Source organism: Dendropsophus ebraccatus, chromosome 6, assembly GCF_027789765.1.
Source record: "Dendropsophus ebraccatus isolate aDenEbr1 chromosome 6, aDenEbr1.pat, whole genome shotgun sequence".
Classification (NCBI taxonomy): Eukaryota; Metazoa; Chordata; class Amphibia; order Anura; family Hylidae; genus Dendropsophus; species Dendropsophus ebraccatus.
Window position 1 is genome coordinate 135162666 of NC_091459.1, and position 15996 is coordinate 135178661.

Here is a 15996-nt window from a genome sequence, read left to right on the forward strand (position 1 = left end):
GCCTCCTCTCTGGCGTACGCCAGTGGCACAGCGTTCATAAATGTCCCCCTTAATATTTACAATTACTCCTTAATTTCAGCCCTTTCCCTTCCTTTATCTAAATCCCGAAACTTTTGGAAATTTTCAAGATTTTTCGAAATTTGGTGATTATTCAGAGATTCCACCAGTCTTCTTCTCCCTTTCTCCAATGAACTCTTCATCATACTTCCATAAAGCGGGACTACACCTTATCAATTGCTTCCACGCAAGTCAGAGTTAAACTGGGAGACTGCAAGATGGCAAGAGATCAACGTGGTTGGTAGGAGACCACATGACGCCGTGCCGCTTCAGCCTTATACTTTTTGTTATTGTTCGTTAAAACTTTACTCGCTCCGTCATGTCGATGGTTTACGTCTGCGAGTGATGTGAGGTTACAGACAGAGGAACAGAACCGAACAGTCATCTCAATTGTTTATTTTTCCATAGCCGAGAATCAAACACACTCGATATTGAAAGCCGTCCATATCCCGTCAGGACCAACATGTTTGAAAATTGTTTTTGCAACTTCTGCATTCTCATTATATTCCCTGGAGAAGAACATTTTATGTTTTGACAAGATCTCTTTGGCAGTCTTACATTTCCAAGAGTGGAGAACGGCAGACGCTGTATAAATATCTGCCCGAGATTCATCGCTTATCTGCTTTATTCTTAGCCCGGAGAAGATTATCGCCATTAATCAGTAATTTACAAACTATTTAAAGGGAAATACTCAAGTTTATGATCGAATTTAGGTCACGGTAACATTCCGAGCAGCTTTTTATAGGAGGTGTAAGATGACTATGCACTGACATACAGCCAGACTGCACTGCCGGGGAGCCAGGGATGCTGGTCTAGACGCTCTGCGGAGTCAGTGTGAAGAAGGGCTTAATAGCTGTATAATACTGGAACGGTTTCCTACATCACAACAGCCTAAACTGGTCCCCCGATCAAAGCAACCCAGCAGACGTTCACTAATATTAGCTCAAGCTCCATGCAGTTATATCCAGTTCTAATATGATTGTGAAGCCAAGAATTTCCAGATTTGGGCCAGACGGCGGAGGACTGAGAGCGGTCTAGGCCGGAAAAATGGTCATGGGTCCTCTACCACCCACCATTGTTATAACTGGAGTCACTTCAAAAAACTTTTGGCATGTTGTAGAGACATGTCAAAAGTTTTGGTTGGTTAAGGTCTTAGGGCCCTATTCCACAGGCCCAATCAACAGTGTTATAGATTGGCGCTCGTTTACTGGGCCTATTCCACGGTCCGATGTCCCTTGCAGCACACAATACCTAGCAGGGCTTCTCCTCCGCTCCGTCTTCCTCCCCGGGTCCCGCGGCGCAGCATCAACTCCGTAGCAGCCGGACTGAGCTGTCAGACTGCTCAGCCAATCACTGGCCGCCACGGTCCCGGCCAGTGATTGACTGAGCGGTCTGACAGCTCAGTCAGGCCGAAACGAAGCTGATGCTGCACCGCGGGACCCGGGGAGGAAGACGGAGCGGAGGAGAAGCCCTGCTAGGTAATGTATGCTGCTTCTCAAATCGCAGGTCGGTCGGTCGCCCGCCCGCCGCGCACCGCTATTCCACGCAGCGATGCACGGTGGGTGACCGATGATTTTAGGTTTTGGTCTAAATAATCATCAATCATCAATCACAATCATCGGCTGATCGTTTTCTCTATTCCACCGAGCGATAATCGCCCAAATCGGTCCGATTCGGCCGATTATCGCTCCGTGGAGTAGTCCCCTTAGGAGGAGATTTAGACCCATCTTGTATACATAAAGTTAGGAGAAGAAGCGCTTGGCTGAGCGTTTCTTTCCCTTCATTCTAGTGACTGGCCAGAATGTGAACACCCAGTCCCCCCCTGATCAAAACTTTTCACAAAGCAAAGTTACATTTACACTTTAAGACAACGCCTTTGAGCATCATTAATCTTATGTATCTGAGGGGTCTTCCAACTATCCTCTAGATACTGTAGGTGATAAATGTGGGACTGCTGGAGTTCTGGCCCCCCAACGATATCAAGAACAGTGTTCCCCAAATGCCCTGTGGGAATGAAGTGCTCCATTTACTGCTATGGGACTGACGGAGATCATGCTCATCAATTTTCACCAGTCCCATAGCAGTGAATGGGGCGGCAGTCATGCAAGGGTAGAACAGAAAGCATGGAAAGCTGGTAATATGATTATGGATAAGATATTTATAAGATACCCTAATAATGTGTGCAGCTGGAAGGTGGAACTCCCTCATTTACATAAGGAGCTTGAGAACTTTTTACATCTGCACTTCCCCTGCCATTAGGGGGGCAGAAGGGCAATGTAAAATGTAACCACTGTCTCCTATCATTTAAAGGGATTCTGTCAGCTGTTGTTCCAAACTTTTGTTAGACATGTCAAAAGTTTTATTTCAAAGTGACAGGCACACTTTAAAGGGAAACTCCAGTGCCGGGGTGACAGGCTCCCGACCCCCCGTTAGAGCACCTTATACTCACCTAATCCCGCCGGGTCCCGCTTCTGTAGATGGTCGGGTGACGGAGATATCAGCCGCTGCAGCCCGGCGCGCGCGCTCCTCAGATGAGTCCAACACTCATAGAGAATGACAGGAGAGTCCAGCACTCCGTCATTCTTTATGAGCGTTGGACTCATCCGAGGAGCGCGCCGGGCTGCAGCGGCTGATATCTCTGTCACCCGACCACCTCCAGAAGCGGGACCCGGCGGGATTAGGTGAGTATAGGGGGCTCTAACGGGGGGTCGGGAGCCTGTCACCCCGACACGGGGGGGTGACAGGTTCCCTTTAAAGAGGTTAACTATGATTCTCCTCTGGAAACAGCACCACAATTGTCTGTGGGTTATGCCCAGCAATACTGTGACTCAGCTGCAATACCACATTAAACCTAGCGGGGCGCTGTTATATAAAGGGGTTATCCAGCAAAAAAAAATTTCTTTCAACTCAACTGGTGTCAAAAAGTTATATAGATTCATAATTTCCTTCTATTTAAGAATCTCACCTTCCAGTACTTATCAGATGCTGTATGTGCTGGAGGAAGTGTTGTTCTATTTACATTCAGACACAGTGCTCTTTGCTGACATCTCTGGCCGTGACAGGAACTGTGCTGAGCAGGAAAGGTTTTCTATGGGGATTTGCTACTGCTCTGGACAGTTCCTGAGATAGAAGAAAGCACTGTGTCAGACTGGAAAGAATACACCACTTCCTACAGGACATACAGCATCTGATAAGTACTGGAAGACTGGAGATTTTCAAATAGAAGTAAATAACAAATCTATATAACTTTGTGACAACAGTTGATTTGAAAGAATTTTTTTTTTTCTTTCGCTGGACAACCCCTTTAAGCGTTTTTCTCTTTTTATCCTGCACTCACTGCCATAGCTCTAGCATTTTTATTACCCCTAATCTTTTGACCTAATAATTCCCCCCCCCCCCCACCCCGTAAATTCATTATATGACTGGCATATGGCTCCAGCTTATTGTCATGAGGAGAGAAACTTGCCATTTTCCATTGTGGTCAGGGGAGCTATATTAGGTCTGACACGTCCGGATTGTTTTCTAGTATATGGATTAGATCGGCGGGGCGCGGGGCTTTGGGGAGGCCCGGATACAGTCGTCCCTGCATAGTCATGAACTACAGGAGTAATCTGATGCCGGCAAGGAAAATAAATGTCTTGCAAAGCTCAGATGGGAGAGCGGCTGCAATCTAGAGAGGCGTGTGGGTGGTAAATGGGACGGTAATGCAATAAGCGCTGATGTGGTAGGAAACGTGTTGCTGTCATTAGATAGGAATATCATTAGGGCAGCGCAGGCCTCGCATGTGTTACCTCGGCAGACCTCGGCCTTGCTGGAAATGAAGAAGCCTTTCCAGGTAGGGGCAGATCTAATAAATATCGCTGCTGGTATCCATGGGCCGCCTATGTGAGGGAATGAAGGCTTCCTGTAATTTACCATGACTTCAGCCTCCATAAGACCGCGGAATAAATAGAACTGGGCAGAATCTTCCGACTTCCTCCATCTAATTCACGGTTTATCATATTTTATAGAATGGAAATCAATATCCTTCATCTGCACCTTCCTGTGCTGTAAGTGAGGCTCCAAAGATCCTGGCGTACAAGAGCTTGCACTCTATGGCTATGTTCACATTACGTATATTTTCGTAAAAGTACGGCCGTTGTTGCCGATTGCGAAAATAGTACGAAAATATACGTTATGTTGCCGTCTATGGAATACTGGCCAGAGAGTATACATATATAGGGAGATGTATCAAACATGGTGTAAAGTGAAACTGGCTCAGTTGCCGCTAGCAACCAATCAGATTCCACCTTTCATTTTCCAAAGAGTCTGTGAGGAATGAAAGGTGGAATCTGATTGGTTGCTAGGAGCAACTGAGCCAGTTTCACTTTACACCATGTTTAATAAATCTCCCCAATAGTATATGCTCCGTTCGGGATCTCTAGCGGCGCCGCAAAAAACAGACATGTTAGTTTTCTGCGGCCGCTAATCATTGAATAGCGGCTGCAGAGAACCTGTCAGTGCACACAATGAAGTGCGCGGCTCCAGCCACACGCTCCATTGTGTGCAGTGCGGGTTCTGATGCGGGCACGCACTAATGCGGCACTAAAGATCATCCGGCCGATACTGCAGTGATGATCTTATGTGACACCGGCCGTTTCATAACCCGGCCAGGTCACAGAACGGCCGGTGTCATACATTGTGTGAACATAGGCTACAGCCTCATGCATGTGACATAAGCGGAATGGAGATGTAGTTGTGGGCTGCCATATAGGATGCTATTCTGTATATTATGGAATTATCCTCACCTAGATAATGGCACAGAAAGAAAAAGCCCCACAAACTTAGGATTTAAAGGGGTATTCTGGCGATTTCTTTTTTCTTTTTTTTACACATATCAGCTGGTTTCAGATAGATAGTTCTACAGATTTTTAACTTACTTCTATTTAAAATTCTCCAGTCTTCCAGTACTTATCAGCTGCTGGATGTCCTGTAAGATGTGGTGTATTGTTTTCAGTCTGACACACTGCTCTCTGCTGACATCTCTGTTCATGTTGGGAGTTGTCCAGTAGAGATGAGCGAACCTGCCGAGGTTTGGGTTCGTATGAACCTGAACTCTCGGCTTCTGATTGCCGCTGTCTGGCAGGTTCGCTCATCTCTACTGTCCTGAGCAGTAGCAAAATCACATAGAAAATAAGAAAACCTCTCCTGCTCTGGACAGTTCCTGTTAAGGACAGAAGTGGCAGCAGAGAGCACTGTGTCAGACTGAAAAGAATACACCACTTCCTGCAGGACATGCGGCGGCTTATAAGTACTGGAAGACTGAAGATTTTTAGAAGTACAAATCTATGTAACTTTGTGAAACCAGAGAAAGGTTTTTGCCAGAGTTCCCTTTAAGGGGTTATCCATTCTTAGAAAAACATTCTGTCAATAACAACAACAACAGCCTTATCCTCAGTTAGCGTGCAGCAAAGTTCCATTGAAGTAAATGGAGATTAACTGTAATAATACGCACAACCTGATGACAGGGGTGGCGCTGTTTTTGCAAGCTGTGCTTTTTTTTTCTAAGCCTGAATAAATCCTTTGCATGTAAATTTTTCCAGTTGATTTTAACCCAGACTAAGGCCGGTATCACACATTACATTTGTGGGTGCTAAATAAGCAAAAGGTACAAAACTTTTTAATATTTTTTTTCCATAGGTTTCACTTCTAGTTTTACACATCTGTGAGTTTCTGTGGTCTGAACACCCAAAGGCCACAAAATGTACTAAAGGTCCATGAATTGTCATCCGCAGGCCATAGAAGTCTATGAAGCCCAGACCACAGATGCCGTCAGTATAAGCACATGTCCTGTCTTCTTGTGGTAGTCATATGCAGAGATTACGGGTGTGTATGGGGGTCATACAAATACTGATGCCAAATACTGCCGTCTGACCCAGCTTTTTACACGGGCCAAGTATTGACAACACGAGTGTTCCTAGAAACCCTCATTTGACTGATAGTTGGGCCGTGTAAAAGTGACGGCGCTCAGCTCATTGGCTGTTCGCATCTTTTGTGCGACATTAAAAGTTTGTTGCTATCGGATTCACATCTCCCTGGTAAACAGGAGACGGCCAATAACAATATCATTAAATGGCCACACAAACAATGCATGGATTGTTTGTGCTGCCTCGACTGTTAATTATGCCTTGTAAAGGCACTGCAGACGAGCGCCAATCTGTCTGATCGAAGCACATTTGCGGTCGTGGATGGACTACGTGTAAGAGGATCTTTCTGGTATGTTCTATGTCATAGTTTTGATTAGCTAAACATAACGCTACGGGGCTGAACCCTATATATATATATATATATATATATATATATATATATATATATGGGCAACGCAAGTGAAAATTTCATTCTATTAAATAAACTGGCATCAGAATGTGACAGAGATTTGTAATTTACTTCTGTTAAAAAAAATCTCCAGTCTTCCAGTACTTAGCAGCTTTATGTCCTGTAGGAAGTGGTGTATTCTTTCCAGTCTGACACACTGCTCTCTGCTGCCACCTCTGTCCATGTCAGGAACTGTCCAGAGCAGGAGAGGTTTTCTATGGGGATTTGCTACCGCTCTGGACAGTTCCTGACATGGACAGAGATGGCAGCAGAGAGCAGTGTGTCTGATTTGAAAGAATCCACCACTTCCTGCGGGACATACAGCAGCTGATAAGTACTGGAAGACTTGAGATTTGTAAATAGAAGTAAATTACAAATCTATATAACTTTCTAAAACCAGCTGATTTTAGTATCCCTTTAGGTCCTGGCCCGGCTGTGGATCTATTGACACAGAGAGCGTCATGAATCCCAATGATTCTTTATGTTTGGGTCATTGCAAAAAAAAATTCTCTACTACAAACTTACATCAGATAAAAAAAAAAAAAAAAAAAACCTTGGCCTTAACTACACAAGTGATTTAAGTAGCACAGTCTCCACAGAAATGAGGGCATATGTAGGACACCATAGCAAATCAGATTCACCTTCCCACCCACACAAGCCTTGGTCAACCGTCCACATCCCTCCTCTCAGCTGCACAGCGGGGGTGATGTAGTGTGGGATATGGGGGAGGGGGGTTCATGAAAAGCACTACTCCCATCCTCCCAAGCACTGGTTTCCAAATTGCTTCTCTATTATACAGGGCTGGGGAACCTTTGGCCCTCCAGCTGTTGCAAAACTACAATTCCCAGCCTTTGGCTGTCCAGACATGATGGGAATTGTAGTTTTGCAACAGCTGGAGGGTCAAAGGTTCCCCATCCCTGCTTTAGGCCATGTAGTTCCTTGTTATATTTCCTATACCCCAGACCCTATAACAGTGCTATGAATGAGCCAATATCCCCACAATAAGGTATCATCAGTATAATGCTGCGTTTACACAGAACGATTATCGTGCGAATTTGCACGATAACGATCGAATTCGAACGATAATTGTACGTGTAAACGCAGCGAACGATCGAACAACGAAAGAGAAATCGTTCATTATGATCTTTGAACATGTTCTTAAATCGTCGTTCGTAAAAAATTCGCAGATCGTTCCGTGTAAACAGTCGTTCACCGATTTTACCTATGTGCGAAATAGGCTTAAGCGATCGCAAAACGAATTTTCCGTACGATATATCGTTCACCTAAACGCTGATTGTTACAATAAAAAAATCGCTACTTCGAAATCGTTAATCGCACGATCGGGCGAATTATCGTTTTGTGTAAACGTAGCATTAGGTGAACCCATCCTAGAAGGGGAGTGTATCATTAACCAGTGTACTAGTCCTTTAATTAACACTATGGGGGAGATTTATCAAACATGGTGTAAAGTGAAACTGGCTCAATCGCCCCTAGCAACCAATCAGATTCCACCTTTCATTCCTCACAGACTCTTTGGAAAATGAGAGGTGGGATCTGATTGGTTGCTAGGGGCAACTGGGCCAGTTTCACTTTACACCATGTTTGATAAATATCCCCCATTATAGGTCCGGATTTTGAGACAAAATAGCATAGGCTTAGTTTCCCATAGCAACCAATCCCAGCTCAGCTTTCATTTTACCAGAGCGGTTTCAGAAACAAAAGCTGAGCTGGGATTGGTTGCTATGGGAAACTAAGCCTCGGAAACATTAATAAATCTGGACCTATGACATTACGGGGGACTGTGGTTATTGTGTCCATGATGTCATGATGACAAGATGGGTACTCTTAAAGGGAAAATGCATTATTGTGCAATGGACCTTTAAAGGGGTATTCTGAGTTAAAACACTTGGAGTATTACATTGTGGATACGGGAAAAGTGTCAAATTGCAGGGGGACCGCTGAGATCTTTCTCAAAAAGGGGGCCCCAAGTCTATGAGTTGGGCATCTAGCTACCACTTCAGTCAGAGACTATCCTTTTACATGACCCGATATGGGTCTGTCTGCGGAAGCAAACAAGTGCCGATTGAGATTGGCGATCATATGCAGCGCCTTCAAACGATCCCTGTATGGTTCATGCGCCCATTTAAAGGAGAAATCTAACAATTCAAAAAATTTTTCATCCGACAAGGGTGAACACAATGACCACTCACCTCTTCCCATGCTGATGGAGCACTGGATACCTGTGACTGAGGCAAATAAACAAACCATGGTCCTACCCTTAGACATATACATTCGGAGAGGTCCCCGTCATATACGTCTAATGTATACTACATACACCCATTATTTAAAAAAAAAAATTAAAAACAATTCTATGTATATGTTTAGGAGTGCGTTCACACGTAACGGATCTGCAGTGGATTTCGGGGCTCCCGGCGTCTTCACGTCACGCTCAGCCAATCAGTGTGCTGCGGCGGGGCTGCGGCGCTCTGATTGGCTGAGCGGGACATGCCGGGAACCCCCGAAGCAAGCTGGAGTCAGGACCCAGTGAAGTATACGCTCCAGGGGCCGGGGGGTTAACGGGGCGGGCTGCGGACATACAGCGGGATGTGCATCCCGCTGCGAGTTTGTCTGTCCATAGTGTACAGGGCAGCTGATCTCGATGCAAATTCGCAGCGAGAAATCCGCTGCGGATCCGTTATGTGTGAATGCACCCTAAAGGAGTAGTTCATAAAAAAAAAAAAAAAAAAAAAAAATGTTTTCTTTCGAATCAACTGGTCCCAGCAAGTACTTCTATTTAAAAAATCTCAAGTCTGCCAGTACTTAGTTGCTGTATGTCTTGCAGGAAGTGTCGTATTCTCTCCAGTCTGACACAGTGCTCTCTGCTGCCACCTCTGTCCGTGTCAGGAACTGTCCAGAGCAGCAGCAAATCCTCATAGAAAACCTCTCCTGCTCTGGACAGTTCCTGACACCGACAGAGGTGGCAGCAGAGAGCACTGTGTCAGACTGGAAAGAAGATGCCCTTTCCTGCAGGACATACAACAGCTGATAAGTACTGGAAGACTTGAGATTTCTTAACAGTTGATTTGAAAATAAATAAATAAATGTTTTACTGGAATACCCCTGTAACCAAAAGCTGGGCCTAGCCCAACATAGGCGTCCGTGAAAGAACGCCTGACAGACTTGATCCCGACTGGTGACCCTGAAGTTATCATTAATGGGTGTATGTGATTTTACATGTATAATTCCCTTCTGCTTGGGCTCTATGCATTAGGCACTAGAGAGCGGCAGATTAGCAGGACTAGGCGGTGGTAATATATTCTTCGCACAGATGAGTAGGGGGCCAGGGTCTTGAATAGGCCAAGAATGTATTGATGGCTAGTTGGTGGGATCACACCTTCCCTCTCCAGCTGCTGCCTTTGCCGGCCCCGGATCCTGATTGGCAGATGCTTTACACAAATCTCCTTCTGGGGCCAAAGCTTCAATGGCCTGGCTGGTGCTCAGCTGCAATTTGGAGCCCCCCCTCCCCTCCTGTGTGGAGGTGAATTACTCACACAATGTATTGTTATCAGGCAGGTCACAGAGGCCATGTAGACAGAATTTCAAGAACCTCTCTGTGTCAAACATTTGGAGTCCAGCCATCCGTCCTGTGCCCAGAAATATACTTTATGCCTCCAGATCTGGCTATGGTGTCCATCAATGGATCCGATGTCACAATGCAGATTATTCTCCGACCACTCGCGGCCCCCGCTTGGTACACGGGGCGTTTAATCAACCGCACAAAAGCCGTATTGTTTTATAAGTGCAATATATTCCTAGGGCACCGGGCTGGGGGGATGGGGAGGCAGCATGCCTGCAATGATTTAGTCCCCCAATTAAGAGACAAGGGGGGCCGCAGCTGATGCCAATCCTCCAGAGGGGGCTGCCAGTCTCTATCCATACAGACTGCAGCGGCTGGTCAGTGCCATCAATCACCACCGGCCTTCAAGGGATTGTCCAGGGTCATAGGGGTAAAGCTATAGTACTGTATACTGAATGGCATTAGCTTCTAGATCTCTGCTTGCTGCCGTAGAATGAAGACATCGCCAAATGGAGCAAAGCAAGTTCTGGTTCTACAAAATGCAAAAATAAAAAACAGGATTCTGCATAAACACAAGGCTTTTGCAGGGATTTTGTGGTTATTGTATAGTATAGTCTTAGAAGAATCGTTGTGGCTTCCTCCAGTGCATGGAAACCTCCCATAAGCATATGGTGCACCATATGGCGGCACAGAGGGCTCTGTTATATGGACCTGCAGGGACTCGGTGTACCATTGTGCTGAGCAGGGTCCATACACACACATGGTGTTACCTGCCGTACATAAGTCACAACTCCCACTATGCATGACTATAACTCCCAGCAAGGTCTGGCTCCCCAGTGGTTGTATATTTTGTACCATGCGGCGCACCATATGGCGGCACAGAGGGCTCTGTTATACGGACCAGCAATGTGCTGTGCAGGGTCCATCCATAGGACTGACCTGTCAGCATACCCTGAGAGCACCTAGCTCCTAAGCTGTTGCAAAACTACAACCGCCAGCATGTCCAGACAACCTTTGCCTGCCCCCCAGCAGTGCAACTGCTAGCATGTCTATGACCCTTTTGCCCCCCAGCTGTTGCAAAACTACAACTCCCAGCATGCCCTGTTCCTGTCTCCCCAGCTGGTGCACAATTACAACCCTGCCCATCCTGACAATCTTTGGCTCCCCAGCAACTGCATATTATAGAGTCACCATATGGCAAGGGTAAGATTATAACTCCCAGCATGATCTGGCAGCCTCTAGCTCCCCATCTGTTGCTAAACTACAACTCCCAGCATGCACTTTACAGCTTCGACACTCAGAACATGCCCTGTCTGGCTGAGTAACAATTGCAAAATTACAACTACAACCCTGCACATCCTGGCAACTGTTGCAAACTACAACTCTCATCATTTCATCGCTGTCTCTGGCTCCACCACTGTTGCATTACTACAACCCCCAGCATGCTCTGCCAGTATCTGGCAATATTACAACCCCCAGCATGCTCTGCCATATCTGGCAATATTACAACTCCCAGCATGCTCTGCCAGTATCTGGCAATATTACAACTCCCAGCATGCTCTGCCAGTATCTGGCAATATTACAACTCCCAGCATGCTCTGTCAGTATCTGGCAATATTACAACTCCCAGCATGCTCTGCCAGTATCTGGCAATATTACAACTCCCAGCATGCTCTGGCTCCCTGAGCTGTTGCACAACTACAACCCCCATCCTGAACTGACCAGGCTATATAGTCAGAAGCAGATATTGCCTGTTGTGCGTTGCTTCCATTGCAATCTCTTGTTCGGTCACAGTGCAACCTACATATACAAAACTACAACTCCCAACATGCTGATAGTTGTAGTTTGTAGACAAGCACAGGTTGGGGATGACTAAACAACCCAGCTTTCCCAGGACCTGATACACATCCCCTCTCCTGACAGCTCCTACCCAGCATCAGAGCCGCAGCAGCTGCTGTTTACTCTGACCTCCCCGAGTCCACGCCGGCGCGCACGGGGTTAACCTCCCGCAGACGCTCTCCAGCGGTTACTTTTTTTTTTTATAACAGACGTCTTGGCCACGCCCACTAAAAGGATTTAGAACCCCCAAAGGCGAGAGGAAGGGGCGTGCCCCGCCATGCCGCTGGTGGGCGTGCCTTCACGCCCTGATTGGCCCGTTCAGAAGTGATGTAATGCATATGTATCGCTCTAATCACCAGCGCCTATAGAGTCCTGGCAGTACAGAGCGGCGGCGTGGAGAGAGTTAAGCCGCTGCAGACGCTCTTTTTTCTCTTAACTGACTCTCGGCCACACCCATTGTAAGATGCGCAGCCAATGGTATAAGAGGGGCGGGACTCGCCGGCTCGCTTAGGGGCGTGCCCGTGCGCTGTGATTGGTCGGGGGAGCAGTGATGTAATGCATATGAATCGCTCTAATAACTAGTACACTGGGAAGTTTGTAGCAGAAAGAGCGCTCGGGAGAGCGGCTGCAGTCTAGTCTCACACGAGAGCATCCTGACAGGCGGCATCACCATGGTGCAGCAAGTAGACAGCCTGGACCTGGACAGCAGCCACCCCACAGACACTGAGGAAGGGGAATTCATGGCTGGCAGCCCGGTAGCCCTGGATGAGAGTGACCCGGACTGGTGCAAAACGGCTACCGGTCACATTAAGCGACCGATGAATGCGTTTATGGTGTGGTCCAAGATCGAGCGGAGAAAGATCATGGAGCAATCCCCGGACATGCACAACGCTGAGATCTCTAAGAGACTGGGCAAGCGCTGGAAAATGCTCAATGACAGCGAGAAGATCCCCTTCATCCGCGAGGCGGAGCGGCTGCGGCTCAAACACATGGCTGACTACCCCGACTACAAGTACCGACCCAGGAAAAAACCCAAGCTGGACGCTTCTGCCAAGCAGTCTCTGGGGCAGTCCCCGGAGAAGAGCCCTGGAGGAGGAGGAGGAGGCAGCAACGGCATGAAGGGCAGCAAAAGCTCCGGCAACAGCAGCAGCAGCACGAAGAAGTGCCCCTCCAAGCTGAAAGCCAGCAAACCCGGGGCTAAGTCCCCGCAGGAATACTCTGGGATGGACGACTATGTGTTTGGCAATCTCAAGGTGACCAAGGCTGTTAAGTGTGTCTTCATGGATGAGGATGAGGAGGAGGATGAGGAAGAGGAGGATGAGCTGCAGATCAGGATAAAGCAGGAGGAAGAAGAGGAACCACTCACACCATACAATGTAGCAAAAGTGCCGGCTAGTCCCACCTTGAGCTCCTCTGCAGAGTCCCCAGAAGGTGCCAGCATGTATGAGGAGGTGAGCCATGTCACCAGCATCAATGCCAACACTACCACCACCAACAGACTCTACTATAACTTCAAAAACATCACCAAACCCAGCACAGCACAACCCACAGTCACCCTGGCCCCCTCCCGCATCCTGTCCACTACTACTACTACTACCTCATCCTCCTCCTCCAGTGACAAAGATGATCTCCTCTTTGATCTGAGCTTAAACTTCACCCAGAACCCTCAGGCGACCGAGCTGGGCAACTCCAATTCAGGAAACCTTTCCCTCTCCTTGGTGGACAAAGACTTAGATTCTTGCAGCAGTGAGGGAAGTCTTGGCTCCCACTTTGAATTTCCAGATTACTGCACCCCAGAACTCAGCGAGATGATAGCAGGGGACTGGTTAGAGGCCAACTTTTCAGACTTGGTATTTACCTACTGATTTCCCTGTTTTATTATTATTTTTTATTATTTTTTTTGTAATTTTTTGTATTAATATTTTGGGGGGCGTGGGTGGGAAGGTTGAACAGACACACAAAAAAAAAAGAGGGGTGGGGGATTGGGTTGAAGACCTTCATAGGGAGGGGGGGTTGTACTTACTTTCCCTGCCTGTGATTTTTTTTTGGCTTTCACTGTAAAGAGTAGCGAAGAAGAAGAACAAGATGAATTTTTTTTTTTTTTTCTTGTCAATGATGATCAACGGTCTGGAAACAATGTGTAGAAATGTATATTTCTTGGCAGCTGAGCTGATTCTCAAGGGGGTCATTGTGTATTTTATTATTTTTTATTATATTTTTCTTTCTATACACCTAAGACTTGCAACAAAAACAACAACAAACCTATTTTGGAGGGAGAAAACTGATCTCTTCTATGCATCTGATTTTTTTTTTTCCAAGCTGCAGGGAGCTCAAAAAAAAAACAAAAAAAAAAAAAAAACAGGACAACCTAACACTTAACTGTGAACTGATCTCAAATCAGGAGTTTTTACTTTTTTCTCAGATCAACAACTAAAAAACAAACAAAAATAACGTCGACGGTTTCACAATGTGATTTGAATTGCCAACTTTTTTTGTACCTTGTTCCCTTTAATACCTCCTTGAATTTCAGACAACCCAGACCTCAATACAAAACATACAAAATAAGGTATTGAAACGTTTTTTGATACATGACAGACCTCAGTCTTTTTTAAAAATTTAAAATATTTTCAGGCGTATTTTTGTACAGTTGAAGAAGAAGAAAAAAAAACAAAAAAAAGGGAACATTCCTGCTGTCGTTTGTTTTTTTTATTTTGATTTATTTTGTTTATATTCAGTGAGACATTCAGGCACTTCCTATGTTTTTTTTTGTTTGTTTTTTGTTGTGTTTTTTTTTTTTTTTTTAGCATGCAAGTAATGTTAATACAAATGATGTCCTGATCTTAAAAGGATTAAAATGGAAGTTAAAAAAAAAAAATCCTTGCATCTAAAAAAAAAATAAAAATTGATAAGGCCTTGTGATTAAAAAAACAAACACTTTTTTTTGTACAGCTATAGTTCAGATTTGTCCAATATTTGTAGGTAAAGATTTATTGAAATGGTGACCTAGACCTCAGAGCTGTTAGCTTGAAGATTGTATATGTACTGTAATATAGTAGGATTCTATGTATATCATATGCTGTGATTATGTGGATGGGGCCTGATAGTTATGAAAAAAAAAAAACTGGATGCTGGATTTTTAGGCAAAAAAAAAATTAAAAAAATAAACAAAAAAATAGGCACATAATAAAAGGTTCTAAAAAAAAATGTGCAATATAATTCGAAAAAAAAGAAAGAAAAATACAGACCATCTGCATATTTTATAGCAAATGATGGAAAAACAGACTTGTGCACTGTCTCCACATCATTGCCTGTTTTCCCTAATGCTGAAAGTCTGTATCTTGATGATTTTAATAAATCAGCTGGAACTGATAGAAACTGGTTGTGGTGTCAGTGTGTTTGTAGGCTGAGTGGGGGGAGGGTGAGTACATGGGAGTACTAAAATGTGTTACATGTATGTAATGGGGGGGGGGTACTTTTATTAACTCCATTTCTAAAGGTGACCTGATGATATTGCTGTGGATTACAACATGTCCCAGTTGCCTGCTCCATTGAATGGGGGGGGGGGGGGGGAACGCTGGTTCTAATATAGACACCCAAAGGGGCAACATCCTAAAAAAGATACAAGTGCAGTGAGGAATGATGGTGTCTCCATGTAATATGCTCCTCACATAAGGTGACATCATGTCAGTCTCCATGTGCATGGCTGAGGGTGGCTACGGGGGTGTGACCCATGCCTAATACTCCCATTAACATGTACTGCCACATGTGTGTCCTCTTACACTAGGAGTGTGTTCACACCTTCAGGTTTTTTTTCATTGCAATTATTGAATATAACCCCAGTCTTTATTCATATCCTCCAGTTCTAATCTATTCCTGGCTTTTTTTCAATCCAATAACTGCAATTAAAAAAAAACCCTGAAGGTGTGAACACACACACACACACACACCTTAGATTTAGTAGATTAATTCTAATTAGGATGGGTTCTATGTAATTGCTTTGATCAGTATTGGGTGACCCAGGTTAGAACATGCTTCCACCCACATGCCCCTAAGCTGTGCATTAGAGAGGATTCAGGTAACTGTAGCATGTATAGGTTAGACAAGGCAGAAATTGATATGTGTATATGTGTGTGTGTGTGTGTGTATATATATATATATATATTTCTCCA

General features: G+C 45.3%; 1 protein-coding gene across 1 annotated transcript; it reads left to right on the top strand.

Moving 5' to 3' along the window:
* Positions 1–12255: 12255 nt before the first annotated feature.
* Positions 12256–13748, top strand: SOX11 (SRY-box transcription factor 11). The gene has a single exon (XM_069974070.1). It carries the CDS (start codon positions 12499–12501, stop codon positions 13690–13692), a length of 1194 nt encoding a protein of 397 aa, XP_069830171.1. The 5' UTR covers positions 12256–12498; the 3' UTR covers positions 13693–13748.
* Positions 13749–15996: the final 2248 nt, after the last annotated feature.